Below are 23791 nucleotides of genomic sequence, written 5' to 3' on the forward strand. Positions count from 1 at the left end.
ATTCTCACTCCCGGGCCCTTGGCTGCAACTAACCCTTGACGCCGGCACTCTCGGGTCCTCTCAACCCTCCGGATCTGCCGGATAGCCGCTCCTCTTCCTCGTCTCTCTTCGGCAATAAAAGCACAAAATAGAAGGGAACAAGACAAAAATCACGCCGCTCCATCCTTCCGTTCTAGAACGGATACTAGACCCCGAGTTCCTTATTAGCCAGATGAGATCTCACCATGTGACCCTTTTGCCTACATGGACTCCACTAGTTCGTTTTCTTGGTGATGCTCAGCCACCCGGGGGACGCGAAGACAGCTGCTGAGCACTATTTCGCTGCTGAACATATACTGGAATGTCCTTACTTGACCTCGGTTATAGCCTCCTTGGGAAATCACAAGTAGCCATGCCTTCTTGAAGATTGCAAATACGCAGCGCATGCAATGGCTGTTTACTGCCTCCACACATTGAAAGAATCTCAGCTGCATGTAGCTGGATAGACTCATACAGCCTCCAAAAGTTGACGCAGCTCACATTGCCACCCATGGCTACCCAATCAACTCACCCTCCGCCAACATACAGCCCGAGATCCCGTCCCATCAGCTCACGCGCCCCCAGAAACGGATAGATCAAGCCTCCGTGGCCAACGGAACAGAAGCTGCACATAGACTTTTCCCTTCCTGCTACTAAGCCATCGAATTTCATGTCATCTTACGCGTCCCCCCTAATACGCCCTCTGAACCATATTCTCTTGTGTGTGTTAGTTATCATCTTGAGTCCCCCAACTCACTACTAAATAAACCTGTAAACTCCATGGAATAACTTCTTACATGTGGACCGCACAGCTTGCGTCATCACTAAACTTCCGCAGCGAACATCCGCACCCACCGGTTCCAGTGCCCACGCAACGTCTGCTCCAGTCCCATGCAGTAGCAACGCCTCCCGTTCCCCGCCCTCTTAGTAACTCATCGACATCCCTATGCTCTGAGTCAAGTAGTGATATACAGTATATACAATACTTTCATCTTTGAAACTTGATTGCTCCTACTGTCAACTCGTCATGTCATGCAAGACAATGATTCAAATGCCTGGTCCTACCGGCCGTACAGTACAAGTCGCCCTGCCAGCAATCCAACCTCCGACTGCCGGCCTCTCCAGCCGAGTCCGGTCCGGCCTCTTGCCTTCTCACTTCCAATCCGGTAAGTCTTCGTCCCAAGGGTCTTTCAGGGTCTTTACATGGGACGACAGTGGCATGATGCGGGACTGCGGTTGAGGGGGATCCACTTGTCTGTCTGGGTGCCGTGGTGCGGGACGAGGAAGCTTCAAGATGACGATATCGATCAACGGTAGCGATGACTATCTTATGTCTAGTTATTTCTGTATATACTGTATGCTCTTGTCAATCTTTTTTCCAGTTGTTTTGTATGAAGGACGTCATGCCGCTCTTAGGTTTGCGTTGTGTATCTGGTTTCTGGTTCTGTGACCCTATCACCACGAGGTTCCTGGACAAGTAATGATGGGTGGGCACCAGGAACATGGGGTCCCGAAACAGGCTGCCAGGACGAAACAAGAGCTGCCCAGTTTTGAGTTATGTTTCAAGGTTCTAGCCACTGATGTCGTCTCACCTGCTGATGTATGTAGTTTATTCACCACAATGTTGTCTCGTGAAGCTCGTCCGCTATGCGCTCAGTGGCGGCATCAACACATTCTATATATTACCTTGACCTAGCTCATTGTCACCATCCTCAAAATAACACTTTCGCACGTCATTTTAAGCTCCTCGAATTGAAATGAGTTCTGGTGACTTGTCATAATGTTGCGTTCTTGGTTGTCTTAAGAGTCGCTTTCACCATGTCTCTTGGCCTACCCTATTAACAGCCCTTTGCTTGGCATACTATCACATAGTCCTGAACAAAGGTGATGAAAAAAAAAAAAAAAAAGAGCATTGAAAACTTTTAGTAGGCTCATGAAGATGTGATGGATGCCGATTCTCGCCAAGGTTTTTGGATCAAGCGTAGCTGTTGAGTTGAGATCATTGGTGAACATCCCTGCTCCTTCGCTGCCGTGCACCGACCTCCGAGGATAAATTTACAACGCACCAAACTCTCGTTCAATGCCCTTAAGTTCGCAACTGCGTTATCGTTGAGTATCCATTGATTTTCTGATTGATCAGCTATTAATGATGGAGAAGCTCAATACAGAAGCTGCCATTGTGGCTTCGCATCACTGAGTCTCAATGCTTCCCTTGATACGCTTGCATTCCTTCCACGTTGTCTCAAAGTCTAGATATATGTTCATCCAATCTATCCCATAATCATCGTACGCATCATGAAAGTCTGCAGGAGAAATAAAAAACCCCGCAATGCCTTTCGTCCTCATCACGACCACAGCCCTCCCATCCCCAAATTTCACTTCTCCTCCCTCCTCAACCGAAACGCCTCCAACAACTTATTCCTCATCATCGCCCCCGTCAGCGGAATCTTCCTCCCCTCAACCTCCCCCCTCCGTACATCCTCCTCCCCCGCCCAAACAAACGCCTGATGCTCCCTCTCATCAAGCACGACCTCCCTCCCCGGTTCAACCTCAACCTCAAACCCAAACCCGCAAATCACCTTCGTCCCATCCCTATTCGTAAACACAGACCACCCCTCTGTCCTCCCCGGCAAGCCCTCCGTCACCAGCCTCACCATCCGCCGCGCAACAAGCCCAGCCTCCTCCCGGACCTCCCGCGCGCAGCCCGCCAGGATCGACGCGTCCCCCGCGTCCACCGCCCCGCCGGGCGCCTCCCACAGGTTCGGCATGCTGTCCGTCGCCGCCCGCTGCACGAGCAGCACGCGCCCTTGGCCGTCGAAGATGAAGGCCGACGTGAGGATGCCGTCAAAGGCCTTGTTGTTGATCCGCAGCCAGTCGGCTTTCGGGACGGAAAACTCGACGAGGGATTCGTCAAAGGCGAAGTCGGCGACGGGGCTGCCTTTGGAGGAGTCTGTGTCTATGGCCGTGTTGGGGATGGCCATGCTGGAACGCTTGTTGTTTCTGCTGTTTCTTCCTTTTCTTGTGGTTTCTTTCGCCAGTTTTGTGAGTTGAGCAGGTTAGCCTCTCTATGCTGACACCAATCCAGGTCACAATTTGTTGAGGTTGTTTCGGTACGTTTGTTCGCGTCTTATGGAATCAAGAGCAAAGAGGAAACGAGCGCAGAATTGGTGTTGCAGTCCATCTGGTCCACCCACTTATTACGTTGCAGACGAAGCACCCGACCTTAGCGGCTTGAGCCTCTTCCTGCATTATTAGTTCGCTGAAATCAGGCAGCACAATCTGTCCACCACTGACATTCTTTCTTTCGTTCTTCCCTTTCCTTTTCCAGGCTTGCATGTTTCACATGTGTCGCCGAGTGACTCATAGATGAGAGAAGATAGGGCAAATCACTTTATGTGACACATAGGTAGTGTGCGCTCCTCCTGTAGAGGGCCATGCATGTATGTAACCTACCTAACCTATAGCACCTCAGGTAGCAGCGCAATGAAGAATTGATATCCAGGGAATTCGGGAAGTAAGCCCAATGGCAAGAAGATGATAGAATATGAGAATATATAAGAGTATTAGGTACAAAAGATCCATCCGACGCCTATAAACACCCTCCATTAAACCATATGGACAAGGTAGAAACCACTTACATGCCGCGCTCCGGCTAGATCTTGACGCGGAGACAGAAATATGCAAATCTTGTCTAGGTAACATGAGATGAATCGCTTTGCCACAACCCGATTCCATCAAAGTATCCCTCATTTTGACGCTGCAAGCTTGCACAAGAGCCTGCCAGCGAGTTTTGACCATTGCCCTTCACTCATACCCCAGATTATACCCGTCCTGAATCCTCCCCTCAATGCCTGACATGCTCGCCTGGCATCCTGTGTGTGTTTGATGGATGGCAAATTTTCCCACCAATTGACTTTGTAACAGACATCGAGAGTCGTGTCCAGGTATCTTCAATCATCATCATCATCGTATCATCATGAGACCCAACATTAGACCCTCCCTTAGAATTCCGACTGCATTAGTGAGGGCGTGGCAGTGACAGACTTTTCCGCCCTCGTCCGCATATGACCAGCATGAACGGCGAGGCAGCGGGCCATGAGATGTGTGACTTGCCAGACGGCTGCCTTGTCCAGCATCCGAGACGTTACACGAAGAATCTTAGTCGCCAAGCCGTTGAACCCATCCTCCGGGCTCCCAGTCTCAGGGGGCGTCATGCTCGCCGTGAGGTCCATGCCAATCTTCATCTCTGCCGATGATAGGACGTTTTGTATCCTCTCGAGCAATTTGACGTCGTCTTCCTCCAGCAGCATAATGGCGGGCATTGCCGTGACATTGATGTGGTCTTGGCCGAGAATGCCCAGATACCGACCGACCCGGTCCTGCAGAGTGGCAACCCACTCGGCCAGAACCTGTGCGCAGTCGAGAGTGCACATGGCCGACTGCAGGGGCAGCTCGCGGCTGGTAAAGTCAGCAAAGGTCACACCGAGCTTGTCCGACATGGACAGAGAGTCGGCGGCGTAAAAGGCTGCCTTCCGAAGGTGGCGTTCTCGCCGCGAGATGGAGCGAGTGGGAAGCCCGGAACCGTTGGAGAGCTTGCGCGAACGGTTCGAGGCCGACGCTGAGCTCGTTGGCGAGCCGGTGAAGAGGGAACTATCAAAGGTGTCGCTGCCGTCCGGTTCCGCGTTGGACGCCGGGGAGTGCTCGGCGTCTTGAACGATTTCCGTGCCACGGGCCAATTCCTCGGCCACGCCGTCCCAGTCTTGTTGCCAGAACTTCTCCTTGGACCTGGCAAGGTTGACGAAGAGACGGACGTAGGCCAGGTCGAGCAAAGGAATTGCATCGGCGGAGAGTGGCCCCGCGCCGTAGGGGTTGGGGCGTTCCACGGCGTGCTTCGGATTGCTGTTCCAGGCCGCCTCCCATGCCTTGAGAGCGGGCTCGATGTGGCGGTGCATCTTTTCCGTCTCCTCGTTGGTCCAGACCTTGTTGTGATGCCGCTGTCGTGTCTCCCATATGTAGTTGTGCAGGGCGTTGATCAGCACCAAGCAGCCAAATGTGCTGGGCCTCAGGTTCGATCGCGCCATGTCGCCCGAAGCATGCGGGCCGCCATTCATTGCCGCCATGTGCTTCTGCTGTCGCTCGTTTGTGCGCAGAAGCTCCCCGAGGGCGTCGTAGAACTTGAGCCTGTTGTGATTGGCGCCCTCGACACCGCCCATGGCGAAGAACTGGGCGCTCGACCCAGCAGCAAAGAATTCCTCGTCGCAGGGCAGATCCAGCAGGATTTCCGAGTTGGTCAATGCCGGGGTGTGGTTGTAGGCGGCGACCAAGAGGCTGGACATGATGAAGATGGCGTACAGCGTGCGCTTGCGTTCCTCTTTTCGCTTCCACCGCAGCCACTCCTGTTGCTTCTCGTGTTCGCTTTTCCTATGCCACACTGAGTCATCAACCATGCGCGTATCCTCCCCATCAGCCGAGTCCTCCTGCTCCGGGCGCAGCAGGTCGGCTGCCTGAGCCAAGCTGACGAGCGCTACGCAGTGCGTCGAGGCGATGTCGCAGACGATCTTTTCGCCGCAGTTGTGGCCGTAGACGACGTTGAGCAGCATGGCCTGGACGAGCCAGACGGGCGTATGTGTCGAGCTATCCCTTTCCTTATCCCTACCTTTCGCCGACTGCTGCTGCTGCTGTTGCTGCTGCTGCTGATCTTGATGTTGATGGTCCTGCTCTTGTTGTTGTTGTTGCTGCTGATCAGATTCGGCGTGCTTGCTGCGTCGCATGTCCGCTCGGCGAACGTCTGCCTTGCGCCGCTCCTCGAGGTAGTAAAAGACCATCTTTTTGGACATGGCGAACAGCTCCTTGGATTGGGTAAGCTCAGATTCATAAAGGGCGCCGACGGCAGCCATGGCCAGCACCAGACACCCGCTACCACCTACACCGGGCTGGCGACCGCTCGGGGGCTTGGACATATCAAAGGACAGCGTGGGCAGATGCAGGAAGGGGAGATGGGGATGGAAGTAGGCGATGTAGGCCGAGACATAGCGTCGGAGGTTCTGGGTACTGGGCACGTCGGCGGGCTGAGGCGAGGAGGACGACTGCGCCTCCGGAGACTGCGCCGGGGCATGAGAGGTAAAGGAGTATTTACGGCCCCCAAAGGGCGGGCACTTGGAGAGAAAGGTCACAATGGTACTCCTGGTGGCATCTGTGATTGTGGTTACGGGCGAAGCGAGATGGTTAACACCGTTGAGGGACGATTGGGGATCCGGCCCGGCGTGGAAGCCAAGGTTGTGGTTCATGCTCTGCGGGTTCAGTCCAGATACGACGGAAGGGCTCAACGAGCTCAGCGACAGGGGGGGCGTGGAGAAGTATGGGTCATTGATCTTTTGAGTAGCTGGCTGAGGTGATAAAGGAGCTCCAGTAAGGAGATCAGGAAAGACCGAACCATTCAGATCCATCGCAAACGGGTTCGGCATCTGCGGAGGGCCCATGACCGAGGGTTGCCACATGGTACTTGTGCCAGCCGGCGCAGGGTGGTTTGATCCATCCAACATGACATCGCTGATGCCGCTCTGGCTCGTCGTGCTGAGAGCCGACGGACTCGACTCGTCCACCACGTTTTCGTTTGTCTGGAACGACATCTGGTGCTCGAACCCGCTGAGCCAGTCGAACGAGTCGTCAAACCCCGGGTTGGCCGGGACGTCGTTGAGCGCAGATGCGAACGGGGAGGCCTGCTCCATGACCATGGACGGCGGGGAATCGTTGTAGTGGAGGGCATTGGGGTTGATGGTTGTGCCCGGGCCGAAGAAGAAGGAGTCGAAGTCAAAGTCGGGGTTGAGGGCAGACAGCGGCGGCGCGGTGTGAAGGCCGGTGTCGAAGTCGGGGGCGCCCATCTGGCCCGTCTCCAGCTTGGGAAGGGCGTGCGCGATGCCGCTCCTGTGGGCCATGGGCAACATGCCGCCGAAGAGCTGGTCGTAATTGTGCAGCGGCAGGCCGGCGAGACTAGGGTGGCGGCTGTGCCCGGCATGCATACTCCTAGCGACTGAGGCATTGGCCGAGGCGATCATCTGCATGGCCGCTCCGTCAACGTGGCTGATGGTGTTTGCCCGCGGCCGCATGGTGTTGGCGGCCGGGTTCGGGGCCGTTGCCGCATGGCTGGGGCCCGCGACACTATTCTTGCGAGCCCGGCTCTGGCCTGGCGGGACGCCGCTGGTCGACTCTCGGCGGTTCCGCGGGCGGGCAGAGGGCGTCGACGTCTGGTGCAGCTTCTGCTGGTGGCGGAGCAGCAGGTCGCGGCGGGCGAAGCACCGCGAGCACTCGGGGCATTCGAACGGCTTCTCCTTTGTGTGGGAGCGCTCATGCCGCTTCAGATGCTCCAGGCGGGCAAACGACCGCTGGCAAGTTGCGCAGACGTGCGGCCGAGGCTTGTCGGTCTTGGGAGGAGGGAAGTTTGGAGGGGCTTTGGGCGTGGTATTCACCGTGATCGTCGAGGCTGAGTTGGAAAACAAGGATGTCAGCTATCAGGCGAGAAAACTTGACCGTATGGTACGATTTCTGCATCTATATATTCTGCTGCTCTGCCGGTGCGGGCTGGGAAAGTCTTTGGAAGGGGAATCCGAGGGGCATCGTGGGCGACGAGGGATATGCTCTCACCAGAATCGTCTGCGGTGGCAGGATTGCCGCCTGTACTCGCAGAGGCCGCGTTGGACATGGTGGAGGCGCGCGACACCCGGTGGCCAGAGTCATTCATCACCATGGCAGTCCAAAGCGTGTGAATGCCTTTGTCCGCTCGAGGGAACAAGGCAGCGTTCAGCGTGAGTCGAGGGGCGCAGCGTGGGCTGAGGCGTTCGGCGTCGGTGGGCGGTTCGCGGGGCGTTGAGCCGAGCTACAGGCGCACGATAAGGTAGCTGTGGTTTGGCGGGGAGGCTCGCTGAGCTCAGTCCGAAGGCAAGATGCGATAAGATGACACGAAAGAGATAGAGGAAGAAGTAGAAATGCAACACTAGGCGCGGTGCTGTCTGGCGAGTAACGGAAGCATCCCCAGCGCTGGCTTGCTCGGGGCAGTCTCTCAGATCAGCACTGAAGCCATCAACAGGACCAAGGCGAAGCAGAGACAGACGTCGGTTGCTGCTTGGAGTGAATCGTGCAAGAGAGAGGATTGGTGAGTCGACCGGGCGGCGAGAACCTAAGGTACTGCTCACCATCTGGTGCTAGCCCGGCAGGCGGCGGCACAGTGCGTCGACGGTGCGGTCCAGCAAGTGCCTCTGCGCCCGCTAGCACAGGCCGGGGCTTGACAGTGGCTGGCGGGCCTCGCACACGGCGGCAAAGACGCTGGCGAACGGAACCTGGATGGGTGCTGGCACAGTGCCGCGTGCGCGTCTAGGCACAGAGTGCCTGTACTTGTGAGCTACTCGTCAGTACGAGTCGGATTCTGAAAGCGCCGTGCATGCTGCGGAATGCAGTTCGTGCTGTAAAGTAGCCGCACCGTACTCGCATGTACCGTGTACTCTGGATGAAGCGTTGGTCCACAGCGGCGGGCCCCAGCAGGTTTATTGCAGCGGCGCGTCCAATCGGCAGGGGCCAGGGCAAAGCTGCTGCAGGCAGAGGCCGCAGATGGCATGCAAAGAGGGTACCTGTGATGTACCCGATGTCCAGCTCTTGACACGACGTGGTAGCGGCCGTGTATCGAGTACGGCTGCCTCACGTCCCGACGTACGTGAGCACCCTGCGATCATGTACGCAGCATGTACGAGGCATGTCGCACGCATCAGCTGCTCATCCTGCCCGGGGCCCGAGCTGGCGCTGGCGGATGATGGCGGCCAAGTGCGCGCCGAAGTACCTGCGCACTGATCGGGGCCGGGCGAGGTACGACTGGGCCGAGACGTGGAACTGCTGTGCTTGGGTGCGACGCTGCATGTACGGCGGCGGTACGGCCAGATGCGCACTGTGCTGCACTGTAACCTGCGGCAGGGTGTGGCCGCCTGCCTTTTCCTCGAACGACGGGAGCGGCTGGACCTGCGAGCGTGAGCGTCAGAGGTGCGAGGCTTGCAAGGCACGGCGCATAATACATGAGGCCATCGGGTCTGGATCAAGGCAGGGCGACGCCGAATAATGCCTCTATCTGAGCCTTCCGTTGCTGCGACGGGCGATGTGGAAAGCCACGGATACCTGCGGATGGCGCGGAAGGCTGTGTCTCATCAGCCTCTGGCCAGATGATTGGGCACGTATTGCAGCTTCAACGGCTTACTGCCTTACGAGTTACTGACCAACTGGCCTCGTACCTTACCGTCCCTCCAGAGGTTCTTAATCGTACTTGCTGCGTCCTTTGGCCGTTATCACAACCCATCGTTCTCGTCAGGCTGCGCCAGTCTGTCCCATGTCCTGTTCTCGCGCACTCACACCCTCAATTGCCCTGCATCATGCGTGTAGCAGCAGCATGCGTCGGATGCCGTGGTGGTTGATTTGGGCTGTTATCGTTGGTTGCTTCAAAGTGCCCGTGGTTGGGCACTGCACTGTACCAAGCACCAAGTACCTTGCAGGTACCTGCCCTGACGCACCCAGTTCTGCTCTGCATGTCGGCGCAGGGCTTAATGCGCCTTGTCCACACAAAGTACCGCTGCGCCGCGCACATGTGAGCAGATACCAGGGCTCGACCTGCGTCACTAACCTTATCCGATTCCGGGCCCTGGCCTCGCGGAAAAGCTGAGTCGCCGTTCTTCCTCTTGTCTCTTGTCTCTCTCGTGCCATTACGAGTGCTACTTATCAGGTCTGTCTGGCATCATCGCCAGAGTTCAGCCATCTCCACCCTGCATGAATGCTCTGCCTGTCTTGTCTGACGCTTGCTGCATGCTGAGCTGCTAGCCAGCACGATACTAGCCGGCCATGTGCGTTGGAATGGCACAGGCATGAGCACGAGGCTAAGCATGGCGCCGATTCCATGTCTCGAAGCCACCGACTCCATCAGATTGGAGGCTCAACAACTGGACCGAATTCCCAAGATCCGTCTCCGTCTCCGGCCAGCGGCCTCGGCTCCCGTTGTGGCCCTCGCCTCGCCTCGACTCGACTCCAGCAATTTGTCCGTCACCGTGGCTGTTGCTGCCGTCGCTGGCTGCTGAGCATGAGCACGCGGCTTGCAAACATGGAAGATCCTGGCCCAGCCACTGCAAGCTCGAGATGCCGGGATCTCTCCGACGAGGCAATTATCCCGTTTGGCGTGCCATCCTGCTCTCTGGTCTCCGTTCTCTCGCAACGCCCACCCTCCCGTACGCGAACCGCTGGCGGCACTGTACGAGATACACCAGCGCCAGGGGCTGCTCTGTGCTCTGGGCGCGGCCAATGGCTGCCCGGCCACAAGTCGCATCTACAGTGGCAGGACCTGCACAGCATGCTGCCGTGCCCGCCAAGCACCAGCTTTCCTTGAAACCCTGGCCGTGCCCTCTGCCATATCCAGCCCAGAGCGTCGCAGCCAATGCCTTGGCCGCTGCAGTGCACGCATCAGAGGGCGGAGCTATCCGTGGATCTCTTGTTGGGCGAGGTCCCACACGCGACGAGTTGCCGTCTCCTGCTCAGCACGCTGGAACCGAAGCAAGCCTATCCGCGGTCCCTGGCCCAAGGACAGCGGCGAAACTCCCAGCTTCGCGGTGGCGTGGAGACCGCTGGCTGCTGATGGCAAAGTTGGTCTCGAAACCCTTTTGCTCGTCTGTGCCCAAAAGCTGACTAGCCGCAGGCCTAACCACTTAGCAGCCGCTGAGGACTGGACAGAAGTTCTGACGACTGACGATGCCGCCCTCTGATTGCATGCTCGCATCACACGCTTGGCCCCTTGAAGCATTAGGGCATCTGCAGCGACGCACGGTGCGAGCGCCTGCTTGCCGATACAGGTAGCCATCGATCCTGACGCCAGGAACCAGGCCGCTAGCCAGGCTGGACTCCAAGAGGCTGATGAGAATGGATCCGATATTCGTCCGCTGCGGCTACCTGGCCGTACAGTACAGTGGTGTACCTGCTCGTATTGTGCCACAGTGGCTCAACGTTAACCACTTTTGTAAGCATGTGTTATGAGCCGCTTGTATCAAAAGCTCTGTGTATGTTCTCATCGGAGGCTTGTGCCACGAGCCTTTGTTTAACACGACCATGGACTACGAGGATGAGATACGATAGGATCTTGACTAAGGCTCTCAGTCACACTCCTGGCTCCATCAAGCTCAACTGATGAGGCAAGTCTAGCAATCTGGCCTCCCATTGTTATCGGCGACTCTCAGCTCAGACGAGCGCTTCCATTAGTGCTTTGTTAGTGCTCTTGATAGCCCGGGCAAATTGCTGACCTTGATGATAGTCAAAAGGGATGGAGCACGGAATGGCATGGGGATTAAAGCTGTGCATGCTGCTATCTCCATTCAGCTCTCGTCTCAGATCACCTACACGGCCACGCCTCCAACTCGCTTCCTTGGTCGAATGATGATGTCCCGTTTCAAACCGTTCATACATACCTAATATGTATGTAAACTGGCCCTCAGTGGCACTCGAGGCAGTCTGCAATTGCTTGCTATGTGCTAGCAGACTCCATCCTTGATGTAATATTTCCATCCTTTGAGCTTTCGAAAACAAGGCAAAGGCAACCTGGAGGCAAATGGCGTGTCAATGTACGAGTACAAAAGCTGTACTGCTGCAGTACTTGCACACACATGCAGTACTTCACAAGCACACCAGCAGCTGTCCAGACTCGCTTAACCCGCGCATCCGAATGATCTTCACAGCGTTCCCCACCACAGGCCGGCAGCTCTCTCGTTTCGGATGCTTCTCTTTCTAGCCTGTTGTGTGGCTGTATGTATGTACTCATTTCCGGGTTTGGTGGTCTTTGGGATTCGTCCTTGATCTCCTGATTGATGTGCCGCCGCTGAACCTGAAGCTTTTGACCTTACAGAGGGGAGATGAGAGAAACGAGGTCTCGGTAGGCCAAAAAGATATGTCGTCCATTGTTATAGGCATTATGCGTCATTTCGACAAATGGATGATCGCATACATCGGCGCTACCTTCGTATGATGATGGCCTGTTGCTGCAACGGACGAAGAAGAATCCACTACTAATTGCCTGATCATTGAACAGACGAATTGTTTTCATACTTTGCTGACAGTGCCGCTTCTTCTTCGTCTGATAACGGGAGCGTTGCTGATACGATGACAATACAGGGCCCAGGCTGTTTCTGATCGCATGTATTGCAACCTCAGTTCAGATCCTGCCCGTGCCTTACCTGCTCTTGATGGCAGCCATTCTGTCTTTCCAGACACATCTACATACACAATTGCCCCTCTTCGACTCCAAATACTGGTCATGTTCAGCATACACTCATATCCAATTCGCAGTTTCGATCCGTGTTTAGAGCTCAGTAGCTCCCGACACCAGATCGGCCAGGGCTGAAACCTGTCCCTGAAGATTGTTGTGTCCAGCTTGAATCTATTATTAACGCAGTGTTGATCGCCAACAGCTTAGCTGCGAAGAAGTCTGTTGGCCGGTCATGCAAACAGCTTCATGTCCGAAGAGTCTCTTTGTGAAAACTTTGTTTCATATATCACGGCAAGATGGCTCCCGTATGGAGCACTCGTTCGTAGATTGCTGATTCAATGACAGGTCTCATGAAACAATGCCGTCCCGTGCCTGGGAACAAGCTCCCGCAGTCTCTGTCTGGGCCCTGGACAGCTCGTTCATCAGTGGGTCGCCACGATGTGATCACCTACAGTGCCGTTAACACCGTCACACACACCCAACGGCTATGCAAGCGCCCAAAGAACCCATCACCCCATCAGACCCTTTCCGACCGTTCTGGTCCAATTCCTGCATACTATGCCAAATGGACGGCATCAACAAGGCCTTTTCATTCCATTGCTGGAACAGATAGATAGATCTAGGAACCTCAAACCCGTCGAGCAACCATGGCGCCCTTTGTTCGTGTAAGTCTCAAGCCGCTGAACGCTAACAGCTCCCGGCAAGAACGCCAGCCGCCGGATGCATGCGACAAAAGTGCTTGAGATACACCGCCGGGCAGAAGCTTGCGAGGCGAACTCTGAACGGAGTGCGATGAGGTCACCGAGGCGAAGACGAGACAGACACGAGAACTATTATTGACCCATGGCAACTCCAAACGCACCATCACGTCACCCTGCTGGCAACAGAAGCAATAGCTCCCTGCCCAAGCCCCAGCCAAGCTTCTCTTCCGTATCTGATCGGCCGTCCGGGGGTCCGTCCTCCTTCGCTTGAGAACCAGAAAACCATACCAAGCCTTGCAAGCTCTAGGCTCTCTCTCTCTCTCTCTCTTCCAGACCCTCCTCGATGAAGCAGGTTGTTCCTGGACCCATATCAAAACGAGGTCAGGTGCACAACAGGCGTCCAGGGCCCACAGCTTCCCTTGTCCGGGGCTAGGACTTTGCAAGTGTGCGTGGGCGAGCGAACAGAAGAGGCGTCACCAAAAAGTTGATGCATCAATTGTTCGGAATGCGACTTCGGCAGAGCGGCTGGTTTCCATTCGCTGATTCGCCCTCTGTGTGTGGTGGACACCCCATGCACGTTGACTTGACCGACATGCTGCTAACGGGCCTAGAAGATGCAAGTTGTTGAGGTTTGAGTCACATCCAGTGGTGATGGATGGAGGATTTCCCATCTCCCGTCTTGACTGGAGTACGGAGTACGTAGTAACGGATGTTCTCGTCTGTTTCTGGAGCTGTCTCGAGTGGCCCGTACTGTATGTGTCAGTGGAAAGTAGGATGTAATATGTTACAGACTGCTGCTGCTGGTATGATTCCTTTTGGACGATTTACCGTCGCAATATCTAAAAAAAAACAACTCGTAGTGCTCTGCATGCATACTACAGTACTAGTCCTGTGCGTGGGAGGCCGCCCATGTGATTGAATCCATCAGAGAGAGCCTTCTCTCTTTTCCAATTCTGCAGATGCTGGGCTTCCTGTTCCCAGCAATCCCTGCTGGTCTCTGTCACTTGGCGAGTCAATGCTCATGTACGAAGGAGACGATAATCTCTCATCACGGCTAGCCAACAACCGCCCAACCTCCGAGATCGTTGCCCTTTTCTATCGAAGCTGGTGCGAAGCAAAAACAGGCTTTGGCAACCAACCAATCTATACATCCAGCGGACTGACATTCAAGCTACAGCCATCTATCTCTCTCTCTTCCTGAGAACCTCGATGACCCCAAAAAATATGTAATCGCATACCCCAAATCTACCAGACCCTCGGCTTACCCCAAATCGCCCTCCATGGCGGGGTGCCCCGGCCATTTACCCTTTGCGACTCCCTTCACCCCGGATTTTGAAGCTCAATCGGCATCGCCCTGCTGACCAGGAACACCCACCCTCCCTTGGCTGCCTTGGGGGGAAAGCGAGGAAGGGGGGCCGGGAGCGGTCTGTGGTAGTAGCGCGCTTCTTTCTTAACACCCATCGTGATGGAACCCCTGCTTTTTCCCCAGATTCTCTTCGACTACGTACTGTTGTAGTTGTACTAGCTCTCGGGCTCCACGGCCCATGCAAAGGGCTAGGGAGATAGGAACCGAGGGCGACCAGCCGTCGTGTGCTAGGATTTTGCTTGGTCCGTCATCACGGGCTTGGGGGAGATGAGCGGCTGCTGTCTGTGCGTTGCTATGGAACTACGCACCAAGCGATTCAAGTGACGTGGGTATTTGATGCCGTCTCTGGTCATGAAGCCGGGGCTATCTATACCTCTAGGCACTCTGCGAAGCGATAGTCCCCTAGTTCCAGCTGGACAGGAGATGGCTGGCTGAACCAGTCATTGCTTTCCATATGTAACCGTTCTTACTCGTATTACTCGATAGGAGATATCCACTTGGACCACTTGAAGGTCCCCAGAGATCCCCGAGTTCACCGGCGGGCTTCGGGGCGTGGAAGCCGGCGTTATTAGCTTCTACCGTGCTTCATACGGTAGTAGTACTAGTAGTTTGTTCTCCAGGTTTACCAAGACCTTCGTAAGCGTTTCACGCTGGGCGCTTGTTTCGCCCTAATATCCGGGGAGTTGAGATGCTAAAGGTGGGTAAAATAGCTAGGAACTGCAGATGGTCAATCCACCTGTGTTGAGGCAGGAAATGAAGCCCGCGGGCATGTGTTCTACGTACCGTCGTGGCTTCTCTATAGTCCTCAATCTGCGAACAAGTGCCTGATATGCTTCCATATGTATAGTGTTAGCTAATGGACACGTACTCTGCGCCCAGATATTATGAGGCAAACTGTCATCCTGCAGTGAAGTTGTCTCTCCCACAGCCCAGGTTCTGGGGACTTCATCCTGGCAGATAGTCCTCGGACAGCACACTCGGCTGTTGGTTTAGCCGCGCATCGCCAAAACGGAATTGACTTGCAAAACTTGCAATATCAGGCTTTACCAATGAAAGGTGTCACGGCGAATACAGTACGAGTATTGATGGCTAGAAGCCGCTTTACTCATAAGAATCGGAGATTGGCAATCTTCAAGTGTACATGTTGGTGTGCACCTGTAGACAAAAGAGGCTCGCATGAAGTTGCAGCTTTCGGCCAACAGCAATCCTTCGAATGGAGCCTCGATCACCTCAGTCAGACCCAAAACGAGATGTAAAAGGAATCACAGAAAACTGCCCCAACTTGGCTCGAAGACCGGATTATTGCCCTTGTTGGCGTCATGAGGCACCTTCGCATGGGCGCTTGGAGCTCCGGAGCTGCTGCATGAACCTACCAACCCTGGTACTACGACGAAAACATGCTACATGTACTAGTATTCCTTCTTGCATACGATGTGCTATTCTCGTGGGCCAAGCTAACGAAGGGAAGCAACAATTTGGAGAAACAAGAAGCATGCATGTTGGCAGGGTCTCGAAATCCTGCGATGCCCAAGACGTCCCACGTGCTCGGGTACAGCTCCGGGAGGCTTCGCCCTCTGGACACGGCTTGTTATTATTGGCATTGCGCGTCAGCAGCCACTCGGGCGCATATTGGGCCACAGCAGCAGTTATTACTACAAGTATAGAAGATAGGGAAGACGCCGCCCATTGTACCATCTTCGAATGCGATATTAAACCCCAAAAGGACCCCCCCGTGGACAGCCCGCTCTGGAGTCCGGCCCACAACGGCCTCCGGTGCTATCTTTGGTGGCGTTCCAGGGGTCTTGTCGAACAGCGGCTCTCCTTCACGGAGGTGGTTCCTTTGTCGGCTGTGTACTCTTCAGGACGATCGGCGGCTCGACTTCCTCTTCCTCTGTGCTGGGTGGCAGCCCTCGTTGCAGTGACGGAAAACCGGGAATGGCTTCGTGTCTTTCAGGGTAGTAATATGCATGGTTCCCAAGGATGAAGCTAAGCAACAACGATTGAAGGGTCCCTACAGTATGTCATTTAGTTCGCCGCAATTGAGCCACGGGAGACGTTCGTCCGTCCGGTATGGTATGCCTGGTTCCACTCGCACTTCGGGCCTAAAACAGCAAAACCGCGCGGTTGGAGCGGGCAGGCGGATCGTGGGCTTGCTTTGGTTGGGCTCTTGCGAAATGTCTTATTGGTGCCTAGGTATGCCCTCGTTAATCCAGCTGCGTGTCTCGATTGGAGGGCTTTCAATGTTTGACAGCGGTCTTGGGAGATTGACGGTACAGATGAGAACGGCCAATTGTCCGTCTGGAGAGCTTGAGGCATGTCTATCCTATTGGCCTGGGCTGCGTCAATGAAGAAGGGTCTGAGTTGCCGAGACGTATACACGGGTAAGCGAGCGGCTGACTCAACGGCAGGGCAGCGATTCCTTTCGCCATGGCGGTTGATGTGGTTATGCCCTATGAAGGAGGAATGACGCCGTAGCACGAGATATAGTATTTTGTACGGAGCACTGGGCTGTCAACTATACAGTGCATAGAGAGATGTTTGCTGTAGAACGACATTTATAGCAGGGGGAAGGCAGTGCCAGGACGACTATTCATCACAGACCCTTGACAATAATCAGATCTGACTGGACTGGATCGTACGTCAGCAATTCGTCGCCGCTGCGTGGATCGCAAGTATGTCCTCGCTCTCTATCTACTTCGTTGACGACCTGATACTTCAGAAAGCCTCGGGTCGAGTAACTTGTTCATGCTTCGGCCATGCTGCCCAACTGTAATTGCTGCCTTTATGCTTGAAGTATCCCAAACAGCACAATATCCTCAAGGGCCGCATTGACCTCATGGTATAAGCACCGTTGAGCTCATACGCAGCCCGAAATTCTACTTCCATCAGAGGGATTGCTTCACCGAGCTTGGCATGTCGCGATGCATCAGCCAAGTCACATATCATATCCTCAGAGTGGTGAAGTGCCCTTTGATGTGCGCGTCATCCGTAAGGAGTATGGAGATGATTCATCGTCATATCAGACAATTGCAACGTACACTTGCACATGGCCAAGCCGGGTCAACAAAGAGTCAAGTGACCGACAATTGTCTGTAGAGTAGAGACAGATGCCATACAGCATTCTGCATTTGTACTTACCCGGCTGCCTGCTCCTCAGCATTTCCGTCTATTTCCATTAGCATTTGATACAATGCAAAAGTCCAGCATAGAGGTGGACAGATCTCATACCTATATCTGGCTATTGGCTGAGAATAGCACGAGTTCGAAACGAGATCTCAACTCGCCATAGGTGTTGCAATACTAAAAGATAGATGTACTATGAAAGCTGGATAGTCCAGGTAGTCTATAAAGCATTAGACTCTGAGCTCCAAAATTGAGAAAGTACAGGATAGTGTTCAAGCCTATCTACGTATTTTGCAAAAAGCAACTTTCCCAACAGTGGGATATTCGTCCCATAAAACGAGGAATCCTTGCGTCGGCAAAAGCATTTCGGCGTCGAGTCCTCGTTCATCTGTGTATCAAAAGCCGGCCCTTAAGGACCAATTGCCGAAATACAAGGCCATACCCTTGAGATAACGGCAATAGCAGAGGAGAGACGGGCGGTAAGATGACAGCTGCAAGATCCTTTGAAGATGAACTAGTCCTATCACATATCAAGTTGCACAGCATAGGTCGCATCCAGCTGTATCTGAATACAGGAGATAAAGTCTATTCCTGCTTAGACTCTTTGAATAACCTTAAATTGCAGAGAGGATAGTTGACCAACCGCGACTCTGCTACTGAGCCACGCGATACCCGCCCCAGATCTACAACCGATGTCTCTTATCGTTCCGTAGCCAGGGAAAGGTATTGTAGTAGACTATAAATAACTTGGCAATATGTCTTGTTCAAGAAACCTCTTCAATGATGCTGATTCACTGTTCTGTCAGCGATTCGGAGATCTTATTGATCGCCCTGCCCTCAGCCTGTGGAACATGGATGCTCTCGAGGAGAAACGGATACAGCGGATGCCGCCCGTCAGTCAATCATGATGATTTCTCATCGGAGAAGCTTGCAGGCGGTGTATATTGCTTGATCAAAATGCGAAAGCATCGAATTGTGTCCCTGTGGCTTGCTGACGCAGATGCCAACACCGCGTTGCTCGCCCGTTCTGTGTCCGAGTCAGGCCTCATCCCACGGAATAGTACCTCTAGTAGTAGTATGCAAATCTCTACCCCAAATCCGACTCTTCCCCAACTTCCCCAGACTCATCACAAAAGCTATCCAACGTCAAGACGTTTTTGATACAACGTCACTTCTCGTAAAATCATTCCAGAACGCAGGTTTATAGCACTTCGGGCCTTTTATGAATGGGGTAGTGCCACTGCCGGTGCAGAAACGGTCCATCGCGGAAGTTCGGCACCCATGTGGACGGGTATCTCGGCACTCGCCATTGCGTGCCCCTTGAAGCAGCATAGACTTTACCCCTTGATCCCAAGATCTAAACGGCAGGTCTTTGTTCAGATAGCAAGTCGGCAGTGTCACTTATTGATGAGATCGGAAATGGCCCTGTTTTAGTTGCGGATATTCTTGGTCATTGATTTGCTACGACACTTCCGCCTCCTCCACTGCTGATGAATTTCCTTGTTCATGAGCTGGTCCTTGTCTGCTTCGTTGACAATACTAGGACGAAGAAGGATGGTGATAAAATAATCATGAGTCGCAAATGACATTCTGTGCAAGGAACGGAGCTCTGTTGAGGGCGATGAAGGACTCGTGGGCTTTTCCGAGACGATCGTATAAAAGACGACGTTGAGTACCAACGGAGGGAGCTCTTGTGATCGGCAGCTCAAGCTCTCCAAAGGGTGGAAATTACAAGTCAGCAACAAGTCTACAAAAACAACAACACCAGCAAAATGCGTGGTCTCCTTCTCGCCTCTCTGGTCGGCCAGGCCGCCCTCATCGTTGCCCATCCTTCGGAGCCCGCTGTTAGCCCTCGCCAGGCCGGTGCCCAAGCCTATGCGTCCAACGCGGGCGGCAACTACAAGCTCAGCTCCATTCCCGCTCCTGTCCAAGGCAATGGAAGCCCTGGCGATACTACCTGGGACCTGACCATCGACGACACGAGCTCTGGCTACAAGCAGAAGATTACTGGCTTTGGTGCCGCCGTGACTGATGCCACCGTCACTTCCTTCAACGAGCTGTCTGCCGACACGCTCAACGACCTGCTCAACGAGCTGATGACCTCGGCCGGTGCAGACTTCGCCCTCATGAGACACACCATTGGTGCGTCCGACTTGTCTGGCGACCCGGCTTACACGTACGATGACAATGGAGGCAACGCCGACCCCAACCTCACCGGCTTCAACCTTGGTGACCGTGGCACTGCCATGGCCCAAATGCTGGCCAAGATGAAGGGTCTCAACTCCAACCTCAAGATCTTTGGATCTCCCTGGAGCGCCCCCGGCTGGATGAAGCTTAACAACGCCATCGACGGCAACACCAACAACAACAACCTCAACGACGGCTACCTCACCAACAACGGCCCTCAGTACTCCAGCGCCTTCGCCCAGTACTTTGTCAAGTACATCCAGGCCTTCGAGTCGCACGGCGCCACCATCGACGCCATTACTCTGCAGAACGAGCCGCTCAACAGCCAGGCGGGCTATCCCACCATGTACATGTTCTCGTACGAGCAGGGTGACCTCATCCAGAACTATGTCGGCCCTGCCCTCAAGGCCGCTGGCCTCAGCACCCAGATCTGGACTTATGACCACAACACTGGTAAGGCTTTTTTTTCTTCTTTTAATTACATTGGCATTTGAGTGTATAAAGATGGCTAACACAGCTGCTGCAGACGTACCTGACTTCCCCGAGCAGGTCCTGGGCATTGCCGCCGACTACGTCTCGGCCGTCGCGTGGCACTGCTACGCCAGCAACGTCGACTGGACCGTCCTGAGCTCGTTCAGGAACCAGTTCCCCAACGTGGAGCAGTACATGACCGAGTGCTGGACCCCGGCCACCGGCGCCTGGAACCAGGCCGCCGACTTCACCATGGGACCCCTGCAGAACTGGGCCTCTGGTGTTGCCGCCTGGACTCTGGGGACGACTGCGCAGGACGGCCCTCACCTGTCCAGCGGTGGCTGCGGCACCTGCACGGGCCTCGTCACCATCAACAACGGCCAGTACACCTTCCAGACTGCCTACTACATGATTGCCCAGTTCAGCAAGTTCATGCCCGTCGGCGCCACGGTCCTGAGCGGCACCGGCAGCTACACTTACTCCTCTGGCGGTGGTGTCCAGTCTGTTGCTTCGCTGAACCCTGACGGAACCCGCACGGTCGTCATTGAGAACACCTTCACCAACGACATCTACATTCACCTCACTACCCAGAGTGGCCAGGAGTGGAGTGGCAACGTTCCCTCTCAGTCGGTTACCACCTGGGTTCTCCCTGCTGTTTAAGCGGAGAAGGGATGATGGGGATTCTGATGTATATACTTTTCTACATGGTGGAACTTTTCACTGCACATATCGAGATGTAGGGCTCAATGCTGATAATGCATGAATGAAACAACGAGGTCATGCCACTTGTATGAAGCATCGAAGTGAAAAGCCGTGAACGCGGATATACAGATTGAGCGAAACTCGTCCCGAACGCGGTGCATGTGATACACGCTTCTGAAGTATCTTAGGATAAGGCAATCTGGCTTTGGTGCTTCTTACGTCTTTTGATTTGCAGTCAATGTTTTAAACAACGGTTAGAGAAGTGAGTGATACAGGCCATACTTGTATGGTAAGTGTTACGCCTGAAGCCCAGCCACATCTACCTACTCATCACATTCCCGACCAGTACTTCACATACCCTTCTAAACGGGAGATCCCATGCCATGAGCATTGCTCTAACCTCTCCCCAGCTGATATGTGAGTGCTTTTGAGATGCGAGATGTAGGCAATGAACGACCATTAGAGACACTTGAGAGATATTCGACATTCCCGTCAAGCTGTTAAACTTTATCTACCAGGGCCGCGAACTTATCATCGCCAATGGCAGCGTCCGCTCAGTTAAACGGATACGGGACCGAAGGGACGGGGTTCGCGCTGTAGCACGAGTACATTGGATCCTTATCCCCCAAATAGCCAACGCACTTCTTACAATTGAGCGCGGTATCCGGATCCCACTTCCTCTTGATAGCGAGTAACCTGTCGTAGTTGTCGCCAAAAAACACCTTCTGCCAATCAGGCTCATCCGGATCAGCCTCGTTCAGATAGGCAGCCTGCACGCTCAGGGGCGCCTTGATCGCATCCATGGCAGCTCGAGAAGCCGATGCGATACGGCTGCTGATATTGTCTGGAGTACCAGGAAGCCAGGCAGCAGGCGCTAACAGATGCCACAGGGTCTTTCTCCAGGCAGGATTGACGCTGGTCGCTCGCTCTGTGTCGGGCGTGTTGGGTGCTCCTGTTTTCAGAAGGAGGAACGCTACCTGAGGCGCGAGGGCCTCGCCAAGTCCCTCTTTGGCGAGTTGCAAAGCTCGCAAGATGCCGGACACCAGCGCGTCAATCTTGGAAGAGCTTTCAAAGTTGTCGGTGGTGATGAGTCGGCTTGGGACCAGGATGGAAGCGCCAACCGTGCCGCCGCGGGCGATGTAATCTGCCTGACCGGTGTAAAACGCTTGCTGCGTCTGGTAGACTTGGTACGAGTTCACGGAGATGTTGATGCTTGGATGCTTGGTCAGGAAAGAGTTGAAGTTGGCGGTGAGATTCTTGAGTGTTGGCAGAGGATTGCCGCCGGCGGGAAGCACCTCGAGAAAAGTGATGGCGGTGGGCGAGATCATGTCGTAGCCGGCAACACGGTTCTGCGACCATTTCGGCTGCTCCTTGGACAACGACTTGAGAATATCCCCGAGGACAGTGTCATGTGTGGTGTTGGAGCTGCCGGGCGTCAGAGTGGCCTCGAGTCTCCATGTCGCCCACTGCGTCTGCGGATAGAGCTGGAACTTGTAGTTGACGAGAATAGCGTACGACTGGCCTCCGCCGCCACGCATCGCCCAGAAGAGGTCAGGCTCGTTGCAAGCATTGATGGTTCTGAAGACGCCGTCGGTCGTGACAACGTCAAACTCAACGGCTTGGTCCACCATCAGGCCGTGGGTTGGACCAAGCGGACCGTGGCCACCGCCCTGGCCGAAGCCGCCGGCGATGCCAACGGTAGGACAGCCTCCAACCGTGACCATCACGCCGTGCTTTTCGAAGAAGGCAAGAGCCTCCTCTGCGTTGACGCCTGCACCGATGATGCCGATGTTTTGTCTGTTAGAGACTGTGCAGTTGTGGGCTTTGAAAGAGGATGCAAAGGTCATGTTCTTCATGTTGTGGGTTCGTAGGCCTAGAGTATTCGCGGCAGCGCTTCGGCCGAGATAGTCATGTCCGGTGTTCTTGACCACAATGCGAATACCGTGCCGTTTGGTAAAGCCGAGGGTGGCTGTAATGTCGGCAGGCGTCTCGGCGTCAACGTAGAGAGGCGATATCCTTCCAAGAGAGCATGTCGGTCCTTGAGGTGGCACGATGCCGGGATAGCAGTTTGCACTGCCGCAAGCCTCCCATTGGGTGATCTGCTGAGCGCCGTATGTCGACTCTCGAAAGGTGCCGTTTTCGTAGTTGTCCAGGACGCTGGCACAGATGTTGGCATCAAAGTTTGGTGAACTGGGGAAACAGGGGCTCGAGAGCATGACTGGGATCTTCAGACGTCCAGAAACGGTCTTGTTGAAGGCGTTCCATTCTTGAAGACTGGGCCAGCAGGCCTGCCCTGGCTGACAGGTGAATGAGCCAGCACCAAGTGCCGGAGCGATGAAGCTCGCCAATGCGAGAAGCACTTTTCCCTCTTGAAGAAACATAATGAACTAGTGAAGAAGGAGAGAGGGGTTGAGAAGCACTGAGATGAATCTTTTTCAGTGTAAATAAGAGGACGTCCAGTTGTTATATATGCTTATTCTTGTTGAGTCTATGGGTTCATCCTGAAGCTATCAAGCATCACATAACCACGATGTACGCAACATTCCGTGCTGAAAGTAATGCTAACCGTAAAGGCCAATCTTGGTTCTGAAAAGCATGCCCTCAAGCTCTCGGTGCTTATGTGACTCTTGGATGGTTCGCATGAAATTCCAGCAGCTGTCCAACCTACGGGCATGTGGAAGCGTACAAGTGCAAGCAACCATACAAGGCGATGCATATGTGACGACCAGGGCTTCCGCAGGGGTACGGAACAGCGGCCAATGACCTCCTTCCAGGATGACGGTACTGCTTCTCTGCCAAGCACGTTGGTGAGGGGGAACTCTCTCAACATGACTTTGAGAGCATTACGAGATGACTTTACAAGTCCAAGTATGCTCGCATGCGAACGAGTGGCTTATCTGAATGTCCTTCTTTAAGAATGTGACAAAAGAGACGGAAGGTCACTCAGCATTT

General features: G+C 54.4%; 5 protein-coding genes across 5 annotated transcripts; 1 reads left to right on the forward strand and 4 right to left on the reverse strand.

Moving 5' to 3' along the window:
• Positions 1 to 2393: 2393 nt before the first annotated feature.
• Positions 2394 to 2999, reverse strand: BBK36DRAFT_1204218 (hypothetical protein; the record flags this gene model as incomplete). Its single annotated transcript, XM_024897301.1, has 1 exon — positions 2394 to 2999. One exon carries the CDS (start codon positions 2997 to 2999, stop codon positions 2394 to 2396), a length of 606 nt encoding a protein of 201 aa, XP_024748430.1.
• A 1020-nt stretch (positions 3000 to 4019) lies between these two features.
• BBK36DRAFT_1169880 (hypothetical protein) lies at positions 4020 to 7717 on the reverse strand (the record flags this gene model as incomplete). Its single annotated transcript, XM_024895378.1, has 3 exons — positions 4020 to 5690; positions 5805 to 7465; positions 7660 to 7717. The coding sequence occupies 3 exons, from the start codon at positions 7715 to 7717 to the stop codon at positions 4020 to 4022; spliced, it is 3390 nt and encodes a 1129-aa protein (XP_024748431.1).
• A 1064-nt stretch (positions 7718 to 8781) lies between these two features.
• Positions 8782 to 9753, reverse strand: BBK36DRAFT_1142119 (hypothetical protein; the record flags this gene model as incomplete). The annotated part of the gene is made up of 4 exons (XM_024893498.1): positions 8782 to 9021; positions 9288 to 9329; positions 9406 to 9418; positions 9674 to 9753. The coding sequence occupies 4 exons, from the start codon at positions 9751 to 9753 to the stop codon at positions 8782 to 8784; spliced, it is 375 nt and encodes a 124-aa protein (XP_024748432.1).
• A 9121-nt stretch (positions 9754 to 18874) lies between these two features.
• Positions 18875 to 20801, forward strand: BBK36DRAFT_1135668 (glycoside hydrolase family 30 protein). Its single transcript, XM_024892722.1, has 4 exons — positions 18875 to 19103; positions 19162 to 19207; positions 19249 to 20119; positions 20193 to 20801. The coding sequence occupies exons 3-4, from the start codon at positions 19252 to 19254 to the stop codon at positions 20795 to 20797; spliced, it is 1473 nt and encodes a 490-aa protein (XP_024748433.1). The 5' UTR covers positions 18875 to 19103; positions 19162 to 19207; positions 19249 to 19251; the 3' UTR covers positions 20798 to 20801.
• Positions 20802 to 21350: 549 nt separating this feature from the next.
• BBK36DRAFT_1169882 (FAD-binding domain-containing protein) lies at positions 21351 to 23220 on the reverse strand (the record flags this gene model as incomplete). Its single annotated transcript, XM_024895379.1, has 4 exons — positions 21351 to 21433; positions 21489 to 21843; positions 21883 to 23136; positions 23200 to 23220. The coding sequence occupies 4 exons, from the start codon at positions 23218 to 23220 to the stop codon at positions 21351 to 21353; spliced, it is 1713 nt and encodes a 570-aa protein (XP_024748434.1).
• Positions 23221 to 23791: the final 571 nt, after the last annotated feature.

Source organism: Trichoderma citrinoviride (genome assembly GCF_003025115.1).
Source record: "Trichoderma citrinoviride strain TUCIM 6016 unplaced genomic scaffold BBK36scaffold_9, whole genome shotgun sequence".
In the NCBI taxonomy this organism is placed as follows: Eukaryota; Fungi; Ascomycota; class Sordariomycetes; order Hypocreales; family Hypocreaceae; genus Trichoderma; species Trichoderma citrinoviride.